Here is a 19,230-nt window from a genome sequence, read left to right on the forward strand (position 1 = left end):
AGGCTATCCAAAAATTCACCCCAGTAATTAATTTTTTCCTATCTTTTATGAAAAAGCTAGCAACGATTATTGTCGGGAAAGGTTCAACGCTAAATTCATCGGATAGCGTATGTATCTGATTGTTATGTAAATTCTTTTGAGTATGACATAACTCAAAAGTTATTTTTGATTGGGGAGAAAAGAAAGTATCAAGGGAGAAAAGGGGAAATTTAGAACCTATTGCTTGTCCTATGTGTGGATCTCAGGATGAAAATTTAATACATTTTTTGTGTGAATGTGTCGAATTGAATGATTGGAGGCGAGAGATGTATGGTAAAGAAAAATTGAATGAGATATGGATGGTAGATAAAATGAAAGAGACAAATTTCCTGAGTATTAAAAGGATAGCAAGATTTGTAAGGATTGCAGCGGCACATCGGGAGCGTTTTCTTTAAATAGCATTAATTTAATTTAGTTAATTTGTTGTTTGTTTTTTGTTATGTAAATTTCCTATGGCCCACGGGCTTTTCTGGTATAAATTATTATTATATTATTATATTATGGTAAGCCCATACACGTATGAATTTATGTCATCATTGATTTTTTTTTATGTATGGCTGTTGTTTGCCTGCTTGTATATTACAATGCGTTTTCTATATTGTCTGGTATTTATTCGTGTAATAAATTCGTGGACATGCTCGAACTGAATAAAGTATATATATATTTTTAATCATTGTTGCCAAAAGGGATATACAGAAGACCAAAGAAAAAAAAAAAAAGACGGAAAAGTGAACATTGCTTTGTGGCGAAAGTTCTAACAGGAAAACTATCTCCTGAATTTAGAGCATTAAAATTTGTGGGTTTTCATTTTGGACGAAAAGGAATAGGAAAACACCTAGGGAGGAAAGATTTTCAATATTTTTTTTTAATATCCTACATTATTATGCTGATATAGCTCTTAAGTTCATGCTTAATTGTCTCACATAGGGAAGTAGAGGCAACTCGGTTATGCGGGTATAAATTCACGGTTTATTTGTTCAATAACACTCTACGTCTTCTCTATCATTGCTATCATTAAAAAAAAAACTTGTTTTTATACACTTCATTTAGATCCACATTATGTCGTGCTGCGCGGAACCTGTGTGCTGTAGTGTCACACAAATTTTCTCCTTTGAAAAGCTAACAAACAAGTATTGGTCCAATAAGAGAGTCATACTGACTCACGCCGTTTACCCATGCAATTTAACCAAACACTTGGAAAACTATGGGTTCTTTGACTATGTTAGTTCTATGACTATCTAGTACTAGGCCTTTCTCACTACTATCCTGGAAAAAACTGGGAATTAACTGTAACCTGTCTTATGTTAAAAGAAAAAAAAGATATATGTACATACGTATATATATATATATATATATATATATATATATATATATATATATATATATATATATATATATATATATATATATATATATATATATGTAAGAGCATATGTAAAACGTGCATAGAAAACTACATATAGAACGGAAAAAAGATCAACTTCTAGCCGAAAAGCCGCCAATACCAGCGAAGTTTATATTTTTCTTGTCTTTTTCAGATCACAATGGCCAAGCTGGTTGATCAAGATTCAGTAAACCATAAACCCATAGAAAATGGCCTGTATGACTATCATCTTGGCCCGGCTATTGCTGGTGAGATCTGCAAACTTTGTGAGCGAAAGTGTGAAGGTCATCCTGGCTACATCCAACTCCCCGAGCCTGTTTACAAAGGGCCTTTTATGGATGATGCCAAAAAGCTATTAGTTCTACTGTGCCCAAACGGTCACGGCATTAAAGATTCTGAAAAGGTTTTATTTATTCTGAAACACCTGGAAGGAAAAACAGCGTTCGACAAATCAGAAAATGAAAGAATCATTAGAAACCAATTGACTGGAAGATACTGTCGAATGTGTCATGAACTCTTTAAGGGTGTGCGAAAACCAAAGCTTGCTCCGCATAAAATTTTGCTGAATATTGGCAAAAGTAAGTATTAAAGCCATATTTATGGAGAGCCCAATGCAGGTCCCTTCCTCATGGGCGTAATTTCAGCATTTCTATTTGAGAGGGGGGGGGGGACAAAAGGAGGTCCATACCATGGGGCATGGAATACACTTGCAAGGGAAGGAGGGTTTCGGCGGCCCTCCCCCAGAAAAATTATGGTAATACAAACTAAAACGTGTTTTTGAGCTGTGTGGAAACTTTTTGTTAAAGAAATTACATTATAATTGATACCAAAAATCAAGCGGTAAAAAGTGAAAATGGCGTGGTTCTGTCCTAAGTCTTCAATGGCACATGTTTCTTCAAGCAATAACAAAGAAAAACTATTATTTAGCAAAGGTGCTATTCGTTTATTTTCAAAAACATTACACTATGCATAATAAACAATATAGAGACATTAAACAAACATAAAATCAAGTTGGTAGTCCTGCTTCAGTGCTCTTCCGGTGGTGGAGGTTTGCCAGCGGCTTCTCGGTGCCCGGTGAATGTGGCGCTTACCTATTTTCTTAGACTTACCTTACCCTATCAAACTTCAAACAAAAATAGCGTTATCGTAATTTTTTGCGTATAGACGTTAACTTAATAAAATGTTAATTTAAAATGTACATATCTTAACCTAGGACAAATTTTATGTTTTGATAAAAAAAAAGTGACTCATTGCTGAATTTCACACCAATTATCATTTTTAAGTTTACTCAACAAATTATAATATTTTACATTTTTTTGGAGGGCAAATGCCCCTTCTCCCATTTATTTACTCTGCTGAATACATACAACGCAATGTTGCAACAAAAAAAAAACCCAACGAGGATTGGGCACGTAATTGCTGGGTGTATGAACGTAATTCTTACGAACGTAAGAATGAGATTTTACGCAACAAAAGAAGTAAAGAGCAAAACCAGAAAAATACAAACGGAAAAATATTAGACCGGATTATTCAGGTGGATAATATTCACTAATTCGAGTGAAAAATACTATGTCATAAGTTGTCATAAATTTATGACTTTTTGAATACAAACTTTTCATAAAGGAGGGTCCCTTAATGGAGAACAAATAGAAAAGCTGCCTCCTTAGAAAGACAAAATTCGTCCAAGGTAAAATTCTCCTAATTTTTACTATACACATGCTTTAGTGTCCTAGGTGAAGTTCTAGTTGATTATAAATTATGCAGCCAGTTATGGTTCGTGAAGAGTACACATGTGCTATGTACCTTGCTAATTAGTGAGGGCGTAGAGGCTACTGATTTTTTACCAACATTTTTTAATTCGTATATTTATGTGTGATAGACTGGTTCTTAATTGGAATTTAAGGTTTATTTGTCGTTTCAGTTATTTTTCCTTGGTTTCTTTTTTTTTACTTTTAACGAGGAGCGAATTTGGCTCTATTAGAGCTTATGATTTATTTTTGGAAATAAAAATTGCCAAAGAGTAACCAAAGAGAGGGGAGGGGACGTAAATCAAACTTGAGAGAACTACCGAAAATGTAAGTGGACGCCCTTTGATTTCTTTATTGAGAAAAGACGGTGGAATATGATCCAGGAGCCAAGTAACAAGTTTGAATGGCACTGCATTAGCAATGAATTTCACTTCCTAATTTAGCTTGCTAGCTTTACTGTTCCAGTTTACTGCCCTGGCACTGCAGTAATCACAGACTTAATCTTTTGACTTTGTTTAGTTCAGTAGTCATGCTAGTTGTACCTGAAAATGCGTCATTTTAAAAACAATTTTTTGTTTCGACGCCTAGTGCTGCTATGCGCCATCTACATTCATCAATTTACCACCTGGGATTTATAAATAGGCCATTGGTGGCCTATGACAGCGGTGCAATATGTTTCAGTTCAATGCTTCTTTGTAGTCTCGATTATTGACTTCTTCTAATCCTTGCCATCAACTCTGTAGTTAATTCCAGGAAGAAAAACAAATTAGTACTCGTAACTTACAGAACTAAGCGGTTTGACAATTTATTCGTGCGGTTTTTTACTAGTTCTTTTACTACGTTTTTTTCGAGCTCAGTTGGTCATAGAAGGGTGTGTTTGAAAGTGTGTGAATGAATTTATATATCTTTTACATGTCTTTTTTTTAGTATTTAAATGGTATTCAAAAAACTAAGTACTTAAAAGTTTGATTCATGATCTTCTTCTTTTACAGGCCATGGAGCCTTTGTGGTGATTAGTAATTTTATTTATTGAGTGCTTTTCGTTTTTTATCTTAAATATATCTTATCTTAACTGAAGTTCTTTTAACTATGCCTAATGACTAGGATTTTAAAAGACAGCAGTATTATTTTTTTTTTTTTTTTTTTTTTTTTTTTTTTTTTTTTTTTTTTTTTTTTTTTTTTTTGTTAGACTGCTAAAGCTGTTTTGTTATAAGTGAATCTGATACTGAACCTGACAAACTATACTTATTTTTTTCAGAAAATGAAGATTCAACTAAAGCCAGAGACCTAAAAGTTAAAGAGAATTATGAATTTTTAGCAAGCGACTTTGAAAAAGTTTACAATCGCGACATCTACTTGATGCATAAGGAAATATTTGATAAAATTCATGGTGGTTATGTAGAATTTACGACACGCCGTGTCTCAGTTCTACCATCTACTTGTCGGCCATTAAATAAAGTGAAAGGAGAATGGACAGCAAACGATCCGTTCAATGATGATTATAAAAAGTTGCTTAGAACATCAAATGAAATTGAAGATTTACAGAAAAAACCGAATAGAACAAAAGAGGATTTAATTTTGTATGGTTACAAAGTGTTGGATCTTCAAAAGTCAATGTGCTCTTTATGGGAGAAGGTGAAATTGAAATTGAACAAGAAAGAGGTATTTATAATCATTAATTGAAACTAATTAATTCAAAATAAATTAAAATTAGATTGAAGAGGTGGTTGGGAGGGGGCAATAGTAATACTGAGGCTTACACTTTGCTCGTATTTGAAATATAACCTATGCCAGTTATTCCTTGTCCGCTATTTCCTTCTGAGCTATGGAAAATCGTCCCAGAGAAGAATTCACTCTTGAAATCTCCCTGAAATGATAGTACTCAATCGCAGTCTCAAGTCGTCAGACTTGGAGCTAGGATGGGGAAGCGGTATCTCACAGGTACAACCGAATGGGTTATGCCTGTTGTCTGTGATGAAATATTACTCTCAGAAATTTTCCAATGAGCTTTACTTGCCACAGCAAGAGACTCTATATGAGTCTGATGACCTCTCTTATTAGCCTACCTTTCTTTTTCCATTCGATCCTCACGAGAATTTCATTCACTTGATCAATTATTCCCTAACGCCAGTCTTGGCTGATAGATTTTCGAGGACCACGGTCTGAGCGTGAGCTACCACTCCTACAGCTAGGTACTACTAGGCCTACGTACTACTTTATTGTAATTTAACTCAATCAAATGATGTACAGTGACGATGATGTTGCTGTTTAAATAAAGACCTTGGATATCGTTGAGTTTTGTTTTTATCACCAGTTTTTGACTATGTTTCCATTCTTTTAGCATTGGGCTGCTATTTACTATGACTCCATTTTATGATTCTAGTAGATTCAATTAAGCTGGTCATTTAATTGAGAAATTCATTATAATTTTTTTATTGTTTAGGGCAATTGTTTTTAACAACCATTAAATATGTGTTCCTGTTATTGTCCTAAAATTCTTGTTGTTTTTGATATTGTATTGTAAGGCTGTTAGGCATTCAATTTCGGGCACGAACGCAGAAAAGGGGGGGGGGGGTAAGAAGTTTTTTTGTTTCTCGGTCTTTTGTTAAATTGTTGATTAACTGGAGTGAGGCTTTTTTGTTGATTTATGATATTGAGTTTACATAATTTACCTGATCTTGCAAGCAGAACTAAACTGTTAGAGGAAAATCCTTTTGATATGCTGGAATGCATGAGGGATGTGAAGGGTGATGAAGCATTAATTTTGGAAGATAGCCCGAAAAACAAATATTCCTTTATGGATGATTCTATCCACACATGCAGTAATGTACGTTTTTCTAGTTTTAACTGCAGAGGTTTACTTTGTAGCATTGAGTTCATAAATGACATAATTAATAAAAATAAAGTTGAAGCTTTAGCATTAAACGAAACTTTCTTAAATGATAGGAATATTAATGATGTAATGTTTCTTGATTATGATTTTGTTCACGAGAGTAGAATCAACCATCAGCATGGTGGATTAGGATTTATCAGAAGAAAAGAGTTAAAATCGAAAATAAGACGAGACTTAATGATTTGGAATGTAGAAATGATTTTTGAAACGTGTATTCTGGAATGTGAAGTTAATAAAAAATCAACAATCATGATATCTTTATATCGCCCACCTTCCGGAAGCATAGATCAATTTTTGATGCAATTTGAAATTCTATTAAATAAAATATCACAAATGAATAAGCAAATATTTATTTTTGGTGATTTCAACCTAGACCTAATGAAAATTCAAGCAAAGCAAAATGATTCGAAGATAAGAGAATTTTTAAAACTAATGCTTTGTCAAGGACTGCTCCCATCATGTCTGATTCCAACTCGAATAGATGATAATGGAGCAAAATTAATTGATAATATTTTTTCTAATAGTATTTGTTTTTCAACTTTTGCCATATTAAACGATATTTCAGATCACGGTGTGATAATTTCTGAATTTAATTTGGCCAGATCTAAAAAAAATAAACGTAATGAAAAAAAGGTCGTATAATAAATGATGAATCAATTGCGCGTTTAATTATTAAGCTAGGATATATAGATTGGAAGGAAGTAGTCAGTACTGAGGATGCAAACAAAACATTGGAAATGTCTTATAAATCCTTTAATGATGTTTATAATGATATATGTCCGAAAGTTAAAAGGAAAACACCCAAGTCAATGCCACAAAAACCATGGATATCCCCGAGACTGTTAAAATGTATTAATGAAAAAAATAGACTACACAAAATTAAATGCAATTATCCGTCTGATGAAAACATCCAGAAACTCAAATTGTACAAAAACACTCTGACTAGAACTTTGAGAGAAAGTGAAAGAAATTATTGTGAGAAAGAAATATCTTCAGCTGTGTTCCATCAGAAAATGTGGGAAATCTTGCGTGATAAATTAAATAAAAATAAACCAAGAGCAATACCGACTTCTCTTAATAATGGAAATGATGCTAATGAATCAACTGAAAAAAAGAATATCGCAGAATTATTTGCTAAGCATTTCAGTAAAATTGGTGAAGAATTGGTTTAGAGAGTTTGGATGAGTCATCAGATTATAAACGATTTTTGCCCCAAAACGAAGATAAATCATTATATATGCTACCAGTTTCATTTGATGAATACTAAAAGCTATTAGTGATTTAAAGAGAGGAAATTCGGCTTCAGTAGATTATATATCGACAAATCTTTTAAAGAAAATATCAGGAGTAATATATGAACCTCTTGCACATGTTATAAATACGAGCATAAAAAATGGTGTCTTCCCTGATCTTCTGAAAAAGGCTAAAATAATCCCTATATTTAAAAAAGGTGAGGCTCAAGATCCCAATAATTACCGTCCTATTGCACTCCTTTCCCCGCTGGCTAAAGTTTTTGAAAAAATAATGAAGTATAGACTTGCATCATTTCTGGAAAAGATAAAATTTTTTTTCGAAGTTCCAGTTTGGTTTTTTAAAAGATAGATCGACAGAAGATGCCGTCGCCGTAACACATATTTTCATTAATGATGCTTTAGATGATGATTGTTTAGCAGCTACATTGTTTTTTGATATTAAGAAAGCTTTCGACACTTTAAATCACGAAATTCTATTTAAAACATTTGAAAATACGGGAAGAAGAGGAGTACCTTTAAAATTAATCAAATCATACTTGCACAATCGAAGGTTTGTGGTGGATATTGATGGTGAATATTCGTCTGAGACATCGAATAGGAATATTGGTGTACCGCAAGGTTCAATTTTAGGACCTCTATTATTTTTAATATATATAAATGATCTCCCTAAATCTACTCCTGAAAATGCATTAAAAATTATGTTTGCGGATTATACTGCAGCAAGTTTAAAAGCACCAACATTAGATGCACTGAAAGAAAAACTGATTGAAGTTTTAAAATCCATCACAAATTTGTTCCAAATTAACAAACTTGTCCCTAATTTTGTTAAAACAGAATTTATTATTTATATAAGATTAAATCAAAAGTTGAAAAATATTTCTCTGAATAAAATTACCATTGATACTATTCATGAAATCAAAAGAGTATACACAGCAAAATATTTAGGTATCGTTTTTGACCCTACCATGAATTTTAAAACACATATTTCGTTGTTGAGACTAAAATTGTCAAGAAATATAGGTTTGCTCCACCGACTAAATTTTTTATTCTCATATAAGGTTCTAAGAATCCTATATTTTTGCCTAACTGATGCACACCTCCAATAATGCTCAGCTATATTTTTACTGACTTTAATATCACATATTAAACCACTACAAACCCTGCAAAACAAAGCTATTCGAATTCTAGATAAGTTTTTACAACACCCGAGGAGTACAGATATCCACTCTGAAACACGTACTTCTTACCTGTTTCTAGACATATTGACTCTTACACAGAAATCTCATCTACTATTATCTAGTTGGTTTTTTAAGATTCAACATGTACATAATTTCTTTTTTGACCAGAATTTACTGTCCAAACATCAAAATTCACTGATAACTAGATGTGTTAACCCGTATAAACCACCTCTGGTGAAAAATGAAAGATCTCGTTTCAACCTCCGGTATATGATCCCATCAATAGCCAACAAATATTCATTAAATAAATTTGTTGAGTTACCAAAAGGATCTTTCAAGAGACGATTAAAAAGTTATATAATGGCATCTGCTTGCAAGAACGGTCGGTAATTTTTTTTTATTTTATATTTTATTTTGGCCTCACTCCACTTACTCCACCTGAAATACTCTCATTAAAGATACTGTTTGTTTTTTTTATTGATGAAATAGTGGTTCATTTTTTGTTTGTTCTGTATCATTGAGGATTGTTAAACTTTGTTTATATGTCTTTTCCAGTAGTCGAGCTTGTCTCTCCATTTGGGCAAGTTGAAGATTTTGATGAATATGAATTTTTGAATAAAAAAACCAGTTGGGCCAAAGTCTTGAGATTTTTATGCTCCTCTAAGTGATTATATTTATATACATATATATATATATATATATATATATATATATATATATATATATATATATATATATATATATATATATATATATATATGTTCGTTTTTTTGTGTTGATATAAGTATAGCAATCCCTCGCCCATTGATTTTGCGTCTGTTCGTGCATCAGCATAGCTGAAAAGCTTATTGATATTGTACAAATCTGATTTTAATCTTTGGGATTAAAAATTTGAATTTAAATTTGAAGCAAATTTTCTAACCCAAACATTGTTTTGGGACATCTCAAACCTTGCAAAGGGGGAGGGGTGTTCTTTTGGTCGGCAATTAATATGAAAGGTATATAAAGATATATATGAGGTTTTTAAGAATCTAGGCATTTCAGGAGGTTGCGAGCCCGATGGCCTCTATTTGTCTAGATGCCTCGTAGAATTAGCCCCAAAGAAGCTATTTATATTTTGTTAAATTTGCGTCGCAAAGGAATCAATTTTCAGAAAAATGACGTTCCCTTCTTTTTTTAAGAAGGGAAATAGCTACAGTTTATTAAATTTGTTGGTTGCGCTAAAAGTGTATTAGTATACACTCAGAAATGAAAAAGGAAGGGCTCTAACTTCCTAAGTCAAAGGCTTAAAACCAACATACTTTGATTTTCAGCAATCAAAATATATTGGTTTTATAATACACAAAAATTTTGTAATACTTTTTTTTCAAATTTGGTTTCTGAAATAATTAGTTCGGACCCAATGGCACCACCACTTTGCAAAATTTCAAAGCTAAAATTACCCTGCGTATTGGTGCTAAAATTGACATAGACTGCGGCTAATTAAATTGGAATACTGACTTCACAGCATCAACGAGAATTTACCAAGGGTTATCCCTACAAGAAACCTCTAAAGATTTTCTTAGGGGATTGGGGCAGGGTGTTTAATTTTTTTTTCTATAAAAAATGTTTTTTGGCCAAAATGCCCAGAAAATTTTTGTGCTCTCACTCCTTGCCAAATATTGTAAATCTCTTGCCATTTTTTTGGTCCTCGAAATAGGGACAAACGCTAAATCCTTAATCCCTTGAAGGTGCCATTGATTTACTTGCCATTGATGTTAGGGTACGCAGGTACCAATTGCTGATTTCCAGTTATATTAGCTCATACTGATTGATACTCTTGGTAAACGCTTAGACGTCTCTACGTCGAGACGTTTAAACACCGATCAGTCAATTACTTATCTCTGCTGATTTTGTTTGATAAACCAAAACCTTGATCAATCGCAGCTGAGTGCCCAAAATCCAGATTTTGTGCCTTATGTCTTTTTCACTAAGCATGGTAGATTAGTCAAATCTTGTTGTACTTTATTCGTATGAGGATTGAAAAGTTGTGAGCTTGTTAACCTCGTATTCATAGAAGAATAAGATTTGAAGGATGTTTCTGAAGAAGAAGAGGAAGCATAAGACTTGAAGTGTATGACAGCCCTAGGGAATAAGAAGAAGGCGAAGGGACATCTTCACCAGAAGAACCCTAAGTGTCTATCTGATTAATCATCGTGATTGAAAGAGTTTTTTCATATTTCATAAGTATTTGTTACAATTATATTGCTTGTGACAGTTGCTTTTTGGCATTATGTTATTATGATAGCTGTTTGTAATATTATTGTTTGTGACAAAAGTATTACTTTGTAGGGTATGATTCGATCAAATATTCTGGGTAAACGTGTAGACCACTGTGCCAGGTCAGTCATCACTCCTGATAGCTATATAGACGTTGATGAAGTTGGTATTCCAAGGGCTATAGCCCAAAAGCTTGAAATCTCTATGTCTATCACACCGCAAAACTATAGTGATGTTTTGAGGCTCATTGATTCACGTAAGTAATCTCAGTATTTAAACTAATATTAAACTAATCATGATAAATAGTTGTTTGTTTTTAATTTTACTAAAGATCCACAAATTTCCTAAAGCACATTCTTAACTAATCCACATTCCTAAACTAAACCTCCGTGGGGTGTAGAAGGTTATAAAGGAAGAACTTAAAGGAAATGAGAACTTTTTTTGGGAGGTGAGAGAGGGAAACTGAGTAGATTGGGAGGAAGGAGGAACGTGCCCAGCTGTGTTGGCCTCATATGGCTTGATACTGCAGCCAGGTTTTAGCAGTAATAGTAGCAGTAGTAGTAGTAGTTTACTTTAAATTCCAGACTGCGCGGTCAGTTGCCAGTGAACATAACCAAGTACCTGTGATGCGACATGTCTTCGATCCTCCTGTCCCAAGGAAATAAGAAGATAAGTTTTTTGGAACTAAGATTGGAACCTTAAAATCCACGGTAATGTTAGTGACCATGTACGGCTTTGAAATATGGGTACTGATGACTATTTTTTGAAAGGCTGATGACTATTTTTTGAAAGGCTGATGACTATTTGTTAAATGTTTTCCATAGATATTTTCAAAAAATAGTTTAGGTATTCTTTTGGCTGACTGTATATCATACAATGCGAAAAAAACACGATTTAATCGAACTACCTAGGGCTATAACGTAATAAAAGTAAAGGGGAATAGGTTGCGTTACACGAATATGAGCGATAGGTTGCGAAATCTTGTGCTGTTTGGCCATCCAACTGAGGCAGCCTTATGTGGCTGTGTTGGTCTCAAGCAGCTTATTGTTATGATAAGTTGCAGTAGTAATTCGGGCTTTATGGCGGTCTGTTTGGAGCGAAATAGAAAGTAGAACTTCCTCGAATATAATGAGAAGAGTTTGTCAGAAAGGATCAAAACGAAGTTGGAACTTCAGGTGAGGAACTTAAGCGTAAAATTTCAAGTCGAACAGGCTATATGAAAGGCGTGCACAACCATGTTGGCCTCAGTTGGCTTGGTACTGCGGCGAGTTGTTATTAGTAATGGCATCAGCAGTATCACTTACTTATATTAGGGAATAATGAGAGCCTTGTTTTTATTTGTTAGGAACAGAAACGGTATCATTTAAGTTGAGTCTTGAAGTTGTATCTAGTTCAATGTCTACAGGTTTATCCCTGCTCTAAGGGGATTTTTGTTACGATTCCTGCGTAAGTTGAGGTGATGACAACTTTGCTAATGATTATGCTCTTGTCACCAACTTGGACGTATTGAAAATGTTATTGGAGCCGTCATAATTGCTAATAAAATTAAGTCAATGTCTAATGCGGTTATTACCCATATAACTCAGGCACTTTTGGTCCACAGTGTATGAATTGAAGATGTAAAACAAATTCCAATAGCTTGACAGCATCCTTACGCAAGATGCCAATTACAACAGAATATTGTTTTGCTAAACGGTGTTGGAGGGTTTTGTTTTCAGTTGTATTCGAAATGGTCGGAGAAATAATAAATATTTCAAGAAGTTAAAACACAGAATCTACAACCTTGATGTCTTTTTCCTCCTTACATTTAGCTGTGGAACCGAGTATTGATGTGTACTTAGAAAGACGACTCCAAGCATTTGACATTAATTGCCTGAGGTCTGTTTTGAATATACTTTCAACTAAGAGATAGAGGAACAACGGAATTTATCATATAATATAGCATGACTTAACCCCTTTCTTGACGACAATAGAAAGCGGCTATCGACGTTTGCGGGCATATGGTAGAGGTGATAAACGAAAGGCTGCCTTTATTTCGCAAGGTGATAGATACCCTCTGTTCTTCCCAATTAAGAAGACTTTAAATAGTCCTCGGCAAGTCCTTAGAGAGGGAGGCAAAGTTGGCGAGGATTTCGATGGATAAGTGTACTTGCGAACTACTGTTGTTGCCGATGCGCCTCTAAGTGTAGAACGAGCGGAATTGAGATTTTAAATTAGTCTAGTAGCTTACCGGTTTCCGCCACGGATCTTGTCAGAGATTTTTTTATCGTTTTCCATTCATCCCTATAACTTTGCTCTAATTGGTCAAAAATTTGGAATTTGTGAGGATTTTTATTGTTATTACTAGTGCTTTATTTTAGGAAATGCGCACTATGTGCAGTTTGAAGACGGTTCAAAGAAGAATGTTTCAAAAGCCCTTCAAACAAGTGTTGACCCAATAAAACAGAAAATAAGAAATCCTGTTGATTTTGTGGAGCAGCCGTTTGTTGAAAATGCCCTTCAAGTTGTTGTTAGGTAAGCATAAAATATCTTGCAGAATTTGAACACGTTTATTCACTTCGATAGGTTAAAGCTAAGTGATCATGTCAATGTGCCTAAAAAAAGTTACTTTGAAGTCAGTACCGGATACAAATAATGCGAGGATACAAAATAATGCGAAATAAAGTTTAGAAATAAAAATTTAAAAAGATATCTTAAAAAAGAATGTCAATAATGGGAAAACCTATTAATAATAAATATCAAAAACGAAACGTCGAAATCAACATCAGGAAAAAGAAATGTCAGCAAAAAAAATTAAATGGACTGCCAAATAATCAAAAACAATTTTTAATATGACGAATGAGTCATGCGACGTTACAATATAAAGGAGTTACAATATGCTTTTGTCGTTAAAGCTAATTTTTTTTTACAATTGTTCGTTGTTGTTTTGTTAATTTTTTTTTACAATTGTAAGTTGTTTTGTTTTAGTGCTTAGTATTCTAGTTAGTTGTCAGGCGAAAGACCTGATGGTAAAAGTCAGACCAGTACCGAAGTACAGAGGTTAAAAAAATTGTTTGAGGGCTACTTGGTCAAATTCGCTGCTCATAGGAAGCACATATATTATATATATTTTAATTACAATTTGCAGGAAAAAATATAAATAAATGATTATGTTTGACATTGCATTATCTATTTTACGTTCACAATATATTAAAAAGTTTGACCACAAAGAACACTTATACTTAATGAGGAGAACTAATTGATTAAAACTCTTTAAACTGTAGGGCAATTTGTTGAACTATAGTACCAGCTTACTGATTGGGATTCTAATGGCCACATTTAAATTGCAATCAAACAGTGTCCTGTTTTTAGACTTTCTCACGTGAAAAAGCTTGCTTGTAAATGCACGTGGACTTAAATAGCGATCAAAGCTATTCAGCAAAGTTTTTAAGTGTATGCTGGTTCTGGCAATGATCCATAAAATCGCTGCAGAGAAACTAACTACCTCCTTGCTCCCATATGCGAAGTTGTGCTAAAGACTTCAATAGTTTTGTGGATTGCGGACAATTTCCCGCCAGCCCTATTGCAGCAAAACGTAAATCTGCCTGCTTTGAAATTTTCCTAAGCACGCAAGAAAACATGATTAGGAATCAAAGCAATAGCGGTTTGTGTAATTGTTTATATGCTATAAGCTATTAATTACCCTTCTTGTACTTCTTCGTAGCAATAATAGAAGTTCAAAAGTAGCAAGTGGAAACAAACTGAGCTTCTGTATGATGAGGTAAAACTAGTTAAGGTTTTTCCGCAGTGGGTTTCCGGTAGAAACTCATTTCCTGTCAGATAAGGTAAAGTTAGTCCCACAAACATAACACGTTGTTTGGATCGCGCTTTTTCGTAAATCGCAGCAGCTGGGAACTAAGAGTAGCAAAGAAATTCGTTTCAAAATACAAATATTAGTGCTTTTAAAATTCTAATATCTTAGTCTCAAGTATAATAAGAGCTTATGAAGATACGATTTACGCCAAATCGCAGTATGCATCAGATATTTTCCTTTGCGCAGCATAATATGCACTGGTGGGCTGCTGTTTGTCTACACCTGACACAGTATAAATTCCCTAGTTAATTATTTAAAAAATACTCGCATGCGTGGAATTGTCAAAAAAGTAATAAAAGACTTAATAAGAAGTATCGTAGTTAACGGATGATGATGATGATGAAAGTAAAAATACATTTTTTGTACTTCTTCAGCTTTTAATGAAATCGTACGGTTTGGGTAATATCAATTGCATATCGGTTGTACAATGAGTATACTAGTATCTTCTTGTGCCCACAGGTTTTAACTTCGAGGGGTTGAGTGGGAGGGGGTAGAAATTTTCTTTCCAGGCAGGTAAAATGGTATTAATGAAGCGTTTCAATGTCACCCTTTAGAAAAAAATTATATAATAAAAAAATTATACAAAAATAGTTTGTATATATAGAGACTTCTAGTTCATGGCTAGTTTCTACCTGAATATAGTGCTTTTATGCTATTTTTCGACTTAGCAATGTAGAAAAAAAGGATAAAAAATACTAAAAAGGTCGGTTGCCGAAAGACGAATTTTTTTATGGTCTGTTTGAAGATCTTAAAGTACCAAGAACAGTGAAAATATGATTATTTAAACCTGTTAAGCGGAAAGTTACATAAACATATAAATCTTTAAAAATTGGAAATTCAGCTTTTAATGATAAAGGCCTCAATAAGTAGTTATGCAGATTTTGGTAGTAACGGGTGCCAAAAAAAAGGAAATCTCGGTAAAAAACCAGCAAAAATAAGTATTTGGTTATTTTTCTTCTGATAAATAGGCCGGTTATAGATGGTGATATAGTTTTCGTGAATCGGCAGCTTGACATGCCCATACAGCATAAGAAAGTTCTACTTTCCTTTGAAAGTGTAGTTGTCTTCGACAATGAATAGATAATTAATGTTTGTGAAAATTAATAAATTCCCCTCAACATTCCCAACAAGTTAAAACTTACTACCCTTTGTTGTTCTGGTGATACATCTTTTTGATTAACAGGCTGCACATTGTATCTTTATGTTTAGTTTAACATGCCCCTCCACATTCCCCCTGGCCAAAAAAATCGTTTGTCGAAATTCAGCAAAAATAAGCTTATGACATATGGCACCATGCAGCCTAAGAAAGTACTGCTTTCCGTTGAAGGTGTAATTGTCTTTGGCAACCAACGGATTGCATGTTTGTATTTTTATGGACGAGAAGTGTTGTCAGATTCAGCTAATTAGTTCTGCCTATCTATTTTCAAGATTCAGTGTGCAACCTAATTACTTCACAATTTTGAAACAACCCAGAGGAACATATTAGGAAAGCTGGGTTTTCTGCTACGAATAAACGTAAGATCCGCGGATAGGGAGAAAAAAGAGGAGTACAGGGGGGGGGGAAATATGTTTTATCGTAATGCATTATTTCTTTTGATTAATACCGAACACTGAGTTTAAAATATTATTTTTTTAAATGCTTTTTTATCTTCTGATAAATAGGCCGCTTCTAGATGGTGATATAGTTCTTGTGAATCGGCAGCCCAGTTTGCACAAAGCTTCAATGATGGCACATCGAGTTCGAATTATCCATGATTCGAACTATACACTTCGACTTCATGTTGGCGCCTGTAAGCCGTATAATGCTGATTTTGATGGAGATGAGATGAATATACACGTGCCGCAAACGCTTTCGGCTCAGAATGAAGCCCGAATTTTGGGTAAGTCCCGTTTTGAAGGTTTCAGCTTCTTTTTTTTTATAGTCAAATGAGATGCCTATCTCATTTACCTCAAACTGAAGTTTGAGCTTCCTTTTAAAGGCCGTGACTCTTTTTTCTTATAGTAAAGTGTGATGAGCATATATGGGCTACAAATACCTGTAGCTAAAAATAAAGCACGATATTCCTCTGGATGATTTTGGGAAATATTTAAATCCAACTTATATTATGATTGTTGTGAAACTAGGAATTTTTCTGGGGGTATTGTCTGAGGCAGTATTCAGTGGACATTTTTGTTTCCGCCTTCTGCGGGACCACAAGCGTTGAATTTTTTACGGAAGGGTATACAGCTGGTGGAAAATTTTAACCAGTTCAAGAGTAGGTCGAAACGTTACCTTGTACGAAGTTAATAAGGATTTAGCCTAGATTGTTTTTTTACAAGTGAATATTTGAATAAGTAATTGATTCTTAAGATGGAAACAACAGTCACCAACAACCTAATGCAATGTATTCCAAACGTTATTTTACAACGGCTCCCTTAAAAATAATTGATCATATGGAGTCTTCCTTCCATTTTATAGAATAATGTAGACACGAAAGTTTTTAATACTACGAAATTGATTAAGATAAGCTATTACAAACAAAGAAACGAATAACAATTTTACGAACGATTATTATTGTCTTTTATAGTTTTATATTAAGTCAATTTTATATTACTTTATATTAATGCGATGGATGTGCTTTCCTATAATTAGCACAAAGTCTGTCAATGATGAGATAGCTGCACGAAGCTCATCTTCTACAACCAAACAAACACAATAAATCAATTTCATTTCAGCTATAGCAGAAAATCTTGTTTCGTATAAGATTTCGCGAACAGCAGCAATATTTTTAAAGTTTTGTTTTACAAAAATATTGTATTCACTCTTAATATTGAATTAGAAAAGCCAAAATTAAGCTCTTCTTTTTTTTTCTTTTTTTTAAAGAAGTATCTTTACAAGATAATTCAATCAAGTTTTCTTTTTTTGTTACTCGTTAATTCAAATTTGGCATCTTCTTAGTCAATAAAAGGATTCTGTATCCACGCATATTTTGTAAAATCGAAATTATTAAAGTAACTCTAGAAATGAATTAACAAAGTATTCAAGCGGTCAACAAATGGGTTCTTGTTTGCTTCTATGGTATCATGAGCGCACAAATTTAAAAATGAAAACATATCAGTTTTTTTTCCAAATTTGTCTTCCATAGCTCCCTTTTTCTTATGTGTGCTTTCCCATTAAATTTTGAATCAATAGATGCATTTGTGGCCCTTACATCAATTTCTTCAAAATACTGAGTTTTCCTAAAATTTACACCATAGAGGTCAATTTAATAATTAAATTATCCTCCCTAAACATATTTGTGTCCTTATTTTGATTTTCTTCGATAGAAATTGCGACTTCCACTTTGACTTCATGTATCCTATGTATAACTTATGTACAAGATTGCCATCGTACGTCAATATAGTACAAAAGTGAGGAGTGAAGTAGGTCCCATACCGTCAGACAGCTTTGTAAATAATATAACTCTTAACAGACTTATTATATAATTTTATATATAACTTTAGCGTAAAGAGTGAGGTATTTAGGAAAGGACGACCCTCTCATGTATGTAATAATTTCTGTCTGCTTTAAGTTTTGATGTTGCTCCTACGTCAGTTGAAACAATATTCTGATATAAGAACTGCTTTGTAAGGGACGCAGAGAGTCTAGGGAATATTGGGAGTGTTCATTTTAGTTAGTGCTAGAAGGTGGTGTTTGTGTCCCGGCATTGAATTTGTACTGTATGCATTATTCCACAATATCTCTTTCTCATTAAAAAAAATTGTCAATTATATTAAAATTTCACTGGATATGACTTTAGAAGGAATGAGTTTGCAAAAAAAAGTTCCTACAGTTATACTATTCTCTTCAACATATTGAAAATGTCCAATTAAATATTTGGTTTTAGCTACATCAGTTCCATCTTCAACTTGTAAGGTTGATTCTGTATTCGAAGTGCGTATTCGAGAAACTACTTGATTGCCAAGATCGTCTCTAATGATCGTCTAATTGACCGTCCCCCTGAAAGAACTAATCTAGCTTTTGTTCAGCCTGGGCCAGTAAACCCCGTCACTCCGAAAGGGTTAGGATATTTTGCGTGACTGCGTAGTTTTAATTTCATTTCATATTTTTTTCAACCCTGTCTAATATTCGTGCCTCCCTATAGACTAGTCCGTGCCTTCCTAGGTAGGCGCGCATCACAGTTTGGAAAACGCAAACTAATGGGTTTCTCTGATGATTTTGACAATATAGTTGTTACTGATAAGTTAGTCTTATCTTAGTATGCGTCGTATTCATGAGGTTCAACTTACGTTAAGTTCCTGGAATCTATCAACTGAATCAAATTACTATATAGCCATGGATTTGGGTGTTAATTTTGATAAGGAGTAAATATCATAATAGTTAAGATCATTGTAATTTTTAAGAATATTGTAATTGTACTATGCAGTAAAGTAAATAAAATAAAAAGGAGAAAGTAAACCTAAAGTAAAAACTAGTAAGAGAGCAGCAAAAAAACATCAACGAAAGCTTGCCTAAACTTATTCTCACCAACTTGATACCGTCAATACTTAATGAAATAATCGATTCGATTTAAACTATTTTTACTATAAGGTAATCATGCGATTACTGTGTTTATTTTGTATCTATACTTTCGTATCACAAGA

The 19,230-nt window shown here is 33.6% G+C and overlaps 1 protein-coding gene across 1 annotated transcript in view; it reads left to right on the top strand.

Annotated features, from left to right (window-relative positions):
- The window catches only part of LOC136042160 (uncharacterized), a gene marked incomplete in the record, with an annotated part of 83,773 nt that overhangs the window by 16,175 nt on the left and 48,368 nt on the right, over positions 1-19,230 (top strand). Inside the window, 5 exon segments of the mRNA XM_065727087.1 lie at positions 1,578-2,001; positions 4,430-4,833; positions 10,827-11,010; positions 13,115-13,268; positions 16,270-16,487. Of these exon segments, the coding sequence (XP_065583159.1) occupies positions 1,578-2,001; positions 4,430-4,833; positions 10,827-11,010; positions 13,115-13,268; positions 16,270-16,487 (1,384 nt within the window).

Source organism: Artemia franciscana, unplaced genomic scaffold, assembly GCF_032884065.1.
Source record: "Artemia franciscana unplaced genomic scaffold, ASM3288406v1 PGA_scaffold_73, whole genome shotgun sequence".
NCBI lineage: Eukaryota > Metazoa > Arthropoda > Branchiopoda > Anostraca > Artemiidae > Artemia > Artemia franciscana.